Consider the following 8,912-nt stretch of genomic DNA (forward strand, 5'->3'; position numbering starts at 1 on the left):
ATATTATTATAAAAAAATTTTAAAATATAAAACATTTTTGAAGTCATGAGTTACATAGGTTTTGAATAGGAATGGGTTACCGTGTTTTTGGGTTCTATTCAAAATAGTGACCAGTTTAAATACAGTATAACTTATCTTTTATATTTTCTAAAAAATCCTATATTTTCAAGAAATATTGGAAGTGACCTACAAAAGCCTAAATGACATTTTTTATATTTTTAAACCTTTAAAATGGTTATTTTTTATTTATCTCAGTCCTTAAAACTTGAAATTATGTTATTATTTTGTGGAAATTATTATAATTTTAACATTAAATTTATGTTTTTTTTATTTTTATTATTATAAATATAAATATAAATATAAATTATATTATTTAATTTATTATCTATTATTTATATTTTGGATCAATCTGAGTTTTGGCTTACTTAAACAGATTCGATTGAATTAGTTGGTTCATAAGAATGTGAACCATAAGGAAAAATGTACTGTCTTAGCTCTTATCTTCCACCTCGGATGGACGATCTCAATTTGTCTCATCCTATAAAATGAATAACTTGTATGCCTATTTAGTATGTAAATTTTTAGCATGGATAAAGCATATCTGCATAATTGTTTTTCCTCTTCGTTAATTATTTATAAATATGTCCACTTGAAATTGAGATTGTTTTCACTTGCCATCAAGGAATTGCCAGTGTTTACACTCTTCCTAAGCCATGCATTAGTGGGAATCCCATGCAGTTAAAGCAACAAGTTTCATGTTTGGTTGATCATTTGTAAGTTATATGACTGGAGTCCAAAATCATAAAAATAACCTCTCACCTCTTTGCTTGTGAAGATTGTAGTTATGTTAAACCTTCCTAAATCTCACATTGGCAAGACCCTCGTGAGGTGGTTCATCTCTTTTTTTTTTAGGCAGACACTAAATTTGATTAAACTCACCAGTCATAAAATTTTGTTTCAAATTTACCAACCTATAGATATTTTTTTAGAAATCAAAAGCTTTTACCAGCAAGAAAAGAAAATAGTAAAAAAAATACAAATTTCATAATTATATCCAGGCAAATTTCCTTACCTAGATAGTGGCAACATGATCTAGCCTAAAAAAGAGTTATTACCTGCTTCAGTAATTGTCAAATTCAAGGAGCTATGAAATGAATCACAAGTCACTATATTAAACAATAAAATTCACAAGAAAATTAAACATTAAAATGGTCACTATATTACGTTCTTATCATTTAAAAGCTTTGTATCACAAGTCATATAATTCATGAGGAAGTGATGTAGTTAAACAAAAAAAACTAATAAATTCATATGTTTTAAGTTGTTTTGTGCACCATACTTACGTTACTTGTAAATATAACCTAAGAACTGTCTCCTACTTTTCCCATCCTCTGAACAGTTCAAACACAAACAGCGTCAATTTGTAGACAGAAATAAGCCACACCCCATCCAACAGTTTACAATAGCTAAAACATGTAGATGGTCTCATCCCCTCTTAAAGTGACTTCCATGAACAAACAGACAATGTGATGTCAGTTTCTTTACTGCATGACCTAAAATTGCAACAGATTCAGTAGGCTACCCTGACAACTGACCATTTGATTGTCTGTCATGACCAAAACTAGAATAGTAAAGTCTTGAGGAACCCTTCCTTGAAGCCTTCATATCCTAAAATCTCTCATGCAGATTATGATGATAGGACAATTGGTAGTAGCTAAATTATCCTCGAGACTAGCTATGGCATTTTCATTCATGTTTCCAAATGTTGTCATCTTTTAGCAAGATCTTTAACTACAATAATGAGAAGAAAAGAAGTAAATGAACTTTTAATTAAGAACTTATGAAATCTAAAGGAGCTGAGAAGCAAGTTTAACCGTAAGGAAATAACTTAAACAAATGAATTGGCAATATAAATAGAACAGAGCCGGTCAAGTAACAAATAAGGTTATCTAGCCTAATTACCTGGCAGTCAATCGAGGTTCCACTTGGTGAATCCAACCAATCAAACAAATGCATCAGGTTGGAGTAGGGAAATTGAATAAGGGATTGGAAAGGTAAGGGGGGGGGGGGGGGGGGCCTGTTGGCTATGGTCGTGGCGATCGTCTTGAAGGCGAGAAAGAGGGTGGCGGTCAGGTTTTGTACCGAGGCTCTGCCACTGGCTGAGGGAAGAGGAGAGGAACTCCGCCTGGGCATCCTTTGGCTTTGGAAATGACGGTATGGAGAGGCTGCACTCGGAGCATGCCGTGTCCCCCACCGAATGGTCGGACACCACCGCAGTGCTCTGCGATCAATCTCTCTTGTTTGGTCTAATAGCAACAATGAGTGGTTTACTCAAACTAACCCAAATTGCGAACCGGACAGGTACCAATCGGCTCTCCCCGACCCAGATCATAAACCCTAACGATTGGCCCGGGCCGAAGTAATAGCGAAATGAGATGGCGAACCCCGATCTTGTCGGCCTCCTCCGTCCGGTCGCTTCTCCGAGAAGTCGCCGCCACCAAATCCCTCCCCCAGATCGCCCAGCTCCACCAACACCTCACCGCCGCCGGCCTCACCGGGGACCCCTTCCTCTCCACCAAGCTCCTCGAGCTCTACGCCGACGCCGGCGATCTCCCCTCCGCTCTCAGCCTCTTCGCGGTTCTCCCCTCCCCCTCCGTCTTCGCCTGGACCCCCATCCTCGCCCTCCTCTCCCGCTCCGGCCACCACCCCCGCTGCCTCGCCGCCTACCGCTCCATGCGCTTCGCCGCCATCGCCCCCGACGGTTACGTCTTCCCCCCCGTCCTCCGCTCCGCCGCCGGCCACCACCACCCCACCGCCACCGCCTCCCTCCACGCCGACGCCGTCAAGTTCGCCGCGGCCACCGCCCTCCCCGTCGCCAACGCCCTCATCAATGCCTACTCCAAGTCGGGCGATTTAGCCGCTGCTCGCCACGCCTTCGACTTCGAGGACGGCAGCGATCTCCTGTCGTGGAACTCCATCATCGCCGCCTACGCCATAGCGGGGTGCATCGAACCCGCGCTGGGCCTGCTCGACTCCATGAGATCGGACGGCTACGACCCGGATGTGGTAACGTGGAACACCATAATGGACGGCTACTGCCGCGCCGGTCGCTGCTCGGAGGCTCGTGAAATCTTAGATGCGCTGCCGCAACCCAACGCGGTCTCGTGGACCACCGTAATCTCCGGGTACTCTCGCAGCGGGAATCACGAGGCAGCCCTGGAGATCTTCAGCCGCATGATGCACGCGGGGACTGTTCCACCGGACCCCGATACCTTATCCTGCGTGGCCTCCTCCCTCCGTCACGTGGAGGCGCTTGGGGCGGCCCTCTCGGTCCATGCTTACGGGCTCAAGACGACCGCGGTCGACGCGTTCTACAGAGTCGCTGGAGCAGCGCTGGTCGCGTTGTACGCCAGCCGCGGTCGAATCTCGACCGCCAAAGTGGTGTTCGACATGATGAGCCCGGCGGACGTGGTGACGTGGAACGCCGTGATCCTCGGTTTCGGCCGCGCGGGTTTGACGCGTGTGGCGCTGGAGTACTTTAGTGCGATGCTGTCGCGGGGCATCAGAAGCAACTGCACCACCATCGCCACGGTCCTCCCGCTGTGCGACATGAAGCTGGGTAAGGAAGTGCATGCACACGTGATCAGGCAAAGCGATGCGTACGCCAGCAGCACAGTGCAGAACACGCTGATAGATATGTATTCAAGAGCAGGGTGCGTCGATCGCGCACATCAGGTGTTCGCGAAGATCGAGGTGGACGATGTGGTCACTTGGAACACGATGATCGGCGCCTACGGGGCGCACGGACTGGGGACGCAGGCGCTGCAGCTCGCGCACCGGATGGTGAGGCGCGGGCTGAAACCCGACGCTGTCACACTCACCAGCACACTGGTGGCGTGTGCTCGCTGCGGCCTGGTGGGCGAGGGGCTCGAGTTTTTGGAGACGGTGGTGCGAGATCTCGGGCTCGTGCCGAGCAAGGAGCAGTATGCTTGCGTCGTGGATTTGCTCGCGCGGGCCGGGAGGTTCGAGGAAGCTGCCGGATTGGCGGGAACGATGCCGACGAGGGGGGGGGCGGAAGCGTGGGGGGCGCTGCTGTCGGCGTGCCGGACGCATCAGAATGTGGAGGTCGGCCGGTTGGCCTTCGAACAGCTGCTTCGGTTGGAGCCTGGGAATCCGGGAAACTACGTGACGATGTCCAACATATATGTGAGAGCAGCAAGGTGGGAAGATGCCAAGAAGGTGAGGTTGATGATGCAGAGGAAAGAGTTGTCGAAGCCATCTGGCCATAGTTGGATCGCAGCAGGATCAAGAACAAGATGATCAACTATATATATATATATATATATACAAGATGATCTGCTGCAGGCATTGCAAAACGATGGGCTACTTATGATGCGGCTTTTATGCGTTTTGTTTCAATCACAAAAAGAGATATTGCCAACATACAAGCATAACGATAGTAATTACCACAATTATTTTTATTGGAATTACCGAATTTAGTACCGAATCATCCCCAATTCCTTGAGCCAAAGAAGGATCTCAGAAAGGCCTTCGTGCAAGCTTCTAGGGTTATAACCCAGTTCTGCTTTGGCCTTATCACAGGAGTATGCCCATTGATGTCTCAACACCCTCACAGCCTGCAACAAATGAAGTAGAAAACCAACTGGGTTGAAAGAAGAGTATTCCTGTAAAGCAACCAAAAAAGAACAGTTAAAGAGGATTTCCAATTTGCATACCGGGTAGCTGATAAGTGGAAGCTTTCCTGTGATGTGAGAAAAGAAAACCGATATCCAGCCATAGATTTCTATTATTCCCAGAGGGATATGTAACAATGGTCTCCTTGTTTTGGTGATGGCCGCGACAATGTCTAAAACTTGAACGAGTGAAGCGTTATCTCCAGTTAGCAAGTACCGTTCACCCGGTTGGCCCTTGTGCATAGCTGCAATATGGCCACTTACCACATCTTCAACGTGACAAAATGGCAGCCTATCATTCCCGTCTCCTATATAACCAGGTAATCTCCAATTGAATCGTTCGATCAGCTGCAAAAGGGCAAAGGGAACTTCATCATAATTTTAAAGAGAATGCATAAAGAGTTGCAGATAATTATTGATGAATAGATCAAAAAGGCAATACAGAGCAAAATGCCGATAGAGTTTAATTTTAGACGGACCTCACTACCCCTTAAAATTAAATTCTCAAGGGAGTACCTGCGTTCATACTTGGTTTTATCAAATAACAGAGCAAAATCAATTTAAACCATGCAGTATTAAGTTCACAAACATGCTTATGAAATTTTGAAATATCGGTGACTGTTCTATGCAGTAGCTGGAGCTAGTTTTGTCTACCCAGATACTCTGGAGATGTTAATGCATAAGTTGAGAATCCTAGGAATTTAAATCTATAATGATAACTCCCTCTGGTTAACATGAGAAGGATAGAGCCATAACAGTTATGAATAACTCTGATCATGGTACCTGTGCATCTTTTACCAAGAGTTCAATGAGAACCAGGAAAATGAGATTCTGTTAGATGCTGAATCTGTGCCCTAATCAAATAAAAGATTATCCCTATTTCACAAATTAGCATCCCTTATCATCTGAAAATGAAGAACAGTTCTTACTATTTTTGCAATAAAATTTCCAGATGTCAGTTTCCCTGAACCATAGATGACTCCTGGATAGAGAAGAACAATTGGTGTCCCATCAGCTGCAGCTTGCAATGCAATTCCATCAGCAACAGCCTTGGATTTTTCATACTCCGTGCAAAACATCTTTCCCTGATGCATCTGGAATTACAAACAATAGACAAATGATCTTGTCTTAATTGAACAAGAACCAAAGGACTTATTCTGTGCATTCTAGAAAGTGAGATCCAAAATGAAAAATGACACTTGCCTACTTAGGAGGGAGATGTATAGTCGCAAGACTACTTCTGTGACTGTCTTTATTTGAAAGATTGAATAAACTGATGTGAAAGAATCATGAAACTTGATATTTCATCGAGATTAAAAACAAACTTCAAGAAATTATTAAACCTTTTCCCACTAACTAGGACCAGTGATGTCCACATGCTCTGCATGAGGATAAATATTTATTCTAAACCTATAGAGAAGGCTTTTTTGAAGTCCACCAATAGCTCAACAATACAGACAATGCAGGCAAACAGGGAGAAAGTGGAAGGACCAAATAGGGAACATGTGAGGGGACATTCAACTCCAATCATGTGATGCCAACCATTTTCCAACATTTATAAGGCTACTCCAAAGATGCACTAATTACAAACAACTCATAGAGTTTCAAATAAGGTCAACAAACTAAAAAAATAAGAAAAGTTTTCAAAACTAATCCCTCTGTATCAACAAACTAAAAAAATAACAGAAATAAGGTCAATGTTTTCAAAACTCACAGCAGATTTTTTGACTATTAATAAGAAAAGTACTGTGCCAATCACTCATCAAAGTCTAATGCACCAAAATGAATATGGTAAGAAGTGGCATCATAAACTTAAACTCAGTTGACACACAGCAATTTTCTGCAGCAAATAATTTTTAATTAGCTAGATCATCATATAAGGTTAATATCTCCCGAATATATATGACAAAAGATATTCACTGAAATCTCTGGATAGAAATTGTTAATTCACAATTAAAAAAAATATTACTCAACCTTTTTGAAAGAAAATGATTTACATATTCATGATTAAGTACATTCCACCATGTTTTGCAAAAACAAAAAAATTCTTTTCCGCAGACATTTTAAGTCAGCAACTATGAATTCCATTCAGAAGCATGAGATATCAACTATTTAGCATAAAGTTAGCATCCTAGGTTGTGCATTACTCAAAACACTCCATTGCGAAGTTTGAAGAGCACATGACACTACAAGATTTATCTCAAACACTCTTTTGATGAGGGTTTAAACTGTTGTCATGCAAAGGATGAGATATGAAGAATCAGCTTTGTTAGCTGATTCTTCTTATCTGGTATCAACTATTTAGCATAAAGTTAGCTTTGGTTTAATCAGAGAGCGTTAGCTGTATTTTCAGCTTTGTTTTCCCAACAAGACATCCCAAACATAGCTTCCACTGGGAATAATTACATAGCTAGAGCTTCCTCAAAACTAGAACAGTTGGGAACATCCTTTGTTATTGTCTAAATTTTTTAATTTTAAATATGAATCTGGTTTCCCAAATTAAGGATCAGAGATACCTGTTTCTCGTCTGTCACATAGCCATCTGTTGGTCCAAGAGCAAAAAATGATGACGTATAAATTATCTTCCGCAGCGTTTTCATTGCTTGGAAAGCTTGCAACACATTCCTCAAGCCTCCTACATTCACCTACATTCAAGAAACAGGGAAATGTTTTCATTTCTGTTTTTAACGCTAAAATATAAAGATCCTAAACATCATTCAGATGAACCATACTGTGGAAGAACAAATTCTTGAACCAATTTGTGAAAGATCTGACAGTTAATTTCTTGAATGGTCAAACTAATGCACAAAACACAAGCAAGCCAATATACCTAGCATAGGTAGAAAACTTAGCTTAAACTATTGAACTTTAATTGCAGTTCAATCAAAATCGAACTCTTCGATTCTACCAATCAGTGTCCTATCGATAAACTAAAGACCCCAAAGTAAGGGAAACAAGGGTTTATGTTCACAGCAAAGAATCTGGAAGGATCGAGAATCCAGGGTTCAACGAGGGCGGCGGTGTGGAAGAGGACGTCGCAGCCGTGGAGGGCGTCGATAAGGGAGGGGAGGTCGGTGACGTCGCCATAGGCAAGCTCGAGAGTGGGGTGGGAGGAAGGGAGGGAGCTGAGGTCGCCGCTCCGCCGCACGAAGGCCCGTACGACGTGGCCCTCCTCCAGGAGCCGGTGGCAGAGGCGGCCGCCGAGGTAGCCGGTCGCTCCCGTCACCAACACTTTCACCATTTCCTGATAGACGGAGGAAGAGTTGGGCATCGATTGGTAAAAAGTCAAAAACCACCGCTATATTTGCATTTGAAACCCGCTGACTTTTTTGTTCATAAGTCCTTCACAGATTATTATTTTATATAGTATATCCATTTTTATTTTTTTAAGTGAATTTATTTTATACTTATAGTCGATCTTATATTTTGTATTTAACAAATTTTACAAAATCCCAATTATATTTTTCCAATGAATGTATTAACCTTTTTTATAGTTATAGTCATTTTTTCCATAATAAAATTCCATTTAAACATTAACAGGAATAAAAATCAGTAGTAATCAAGCTGTCTATTTCCTTGATTAAGAGCACAAAGGATAAATCTAATTGATTTGAATGACCAAAAGAGGCTCTTAACGATAAAAAGAAAACGTCCATTAATATATTGGTGTTAGTGACTCTAGTATTTTCAAACGAACAAGTTTTCCTCTGATTATTGAGAAATCATGAAAAAATTGCAGTGTGGAAGGAACTCACGCCATACTGACAGCTTCATCTCATTGAGCATCCCTTTCTGTTCTCCATCCATTTCTGTAGAACATCATGCTGAAATATTATTAGAAAAATACTACAGCAAACTGTCTTCCTCAAATTATTTGCAAGACAACATATTACAGATCAAATGTGCCTGTAAAACAATTCAAAAAATTTAAGAGACATGCTATCTTATGGCACAAATCAAGGAGTACAGATTTCTCAGTGTAGCATCAAGCCGACATAATAGAAGACTTTTGTTGAAATACAACCAAGAAAGCTTTCAAAGTGTAAAAAGTTCGGGAGAATTTAGCAACATCCAAAGATTCCTTGGAAATATAGCAAATATAACTAAAATTTCTGAACAGGAGTTAAAAATATTTTTAAAAAATAGTACACAAATTAAAGACGAGGAATATGACATTTGTTCTAACTATCATCCTCATATTGCGGGAGATTGTCCTCT

At 41.8% G+C, this 8,912-nt stretch overlaps 2 protein-coding genes across 2 annotated transcripts; one reads left to right on the plus strand and one right to left on the minus strand.

The window, feature by feature from the left end:
- The first annotated feature begins 2,079 nt into the window (after nucleotides 1–2,079).
- On the plus strand, nucleotides 2,080–4,507 carry LOC103971369 (pentatricopeptide repeat-containing protein DOT4, chloroplastic-like). The gene is made up of 2 exons (XM_065175165.1): nucleotides 2,080–2,214; nucleotides 2,362–4,507. The coding sequence occupies exon 2, from the start codon at nucleotides 2,431–2,433 to the stop codon at nucleotides 4,318–4,320; it is 1,890 nt and encodes a 629-aa protein (XP_065031237.1). The 5' UTR covers nucleotides 2,080–2,214; nucleotides 2,362–2,430; the 3' UTR covers nucleotides 4,321–4,507.
- Nucleotides 4,369–7,976, minus strand: LOC103971350 (uncharacterized). Its single transcript, XM_009385347.3, has 5 exons — nucleotides 7,666–7,976; nucleotides 7,211–7,339; nucleotides 5,624–5,788; nucleotides 4,737–5,042; nucleotides 4,369–4,637 (listed from the first exon to the last, which is right to left on the minus strand). Exons 1-5 carry the CDS (start codon nucleotides 7,963–7,965, stop codon nucleotides 4,497–4,499), a joined length of 1,041 nt encoding a protein of 346 aa, XP_009383622.2. The 5' UTR covers nucleotides 7,966–7,976; the 3' UTR covers nucleotides 4,369–4,496.
- Between the last annotated feature and the right edge of the window lie 936 nt (nucleotides 7,977–8,912).

Source organism: Musa acuminata, chromosome BXJ3-11 (assembly GCF_036884655.1).
Source record: "Musa acuminata AAA Group cultivar baxijiao chromosome BXJ3-11, Cavendish_Baxijiao_AAA, whole genome shotgun sequence".
In the NCBI taxonomy this organism is placed as follows: Eukaryota; Viridiplantae; Streptophyta; class Magnoliopsida; order Zingiberales; family Musaceae; genus Musa; species Musa acuminata.

Coding starts and splice junctions, on each gene's coding strand:
- LOC103971369 (XM_065175165.1), top strand. CDS start 2,431: ATGAGATGGCGAACCCCGATCTTGTCGGCCTCCTCCGTCCGGTCGCTT.
- LOC103971350 (XM_009385347.3), bottom strand. CDS start 7,965: ATGCCCAACTCTTCCTCCGTCTATCAGGAAATGGTGAAAGTGTTGGTG. Junction 5,789..7,210: donor ATGTGACAGACGAGAAACAG/GTATCTCTGATC, acceptor TTGTAATTCCAG/ATGCATCAGGGAAAGATGTT. Junction 5,043..5,623: donor GAAATTTTATTGCAAAAATA/GTAAGAACTGTT, acceptor GCCCTTTTGCAG/CTGATCGAACGATTCAATTG.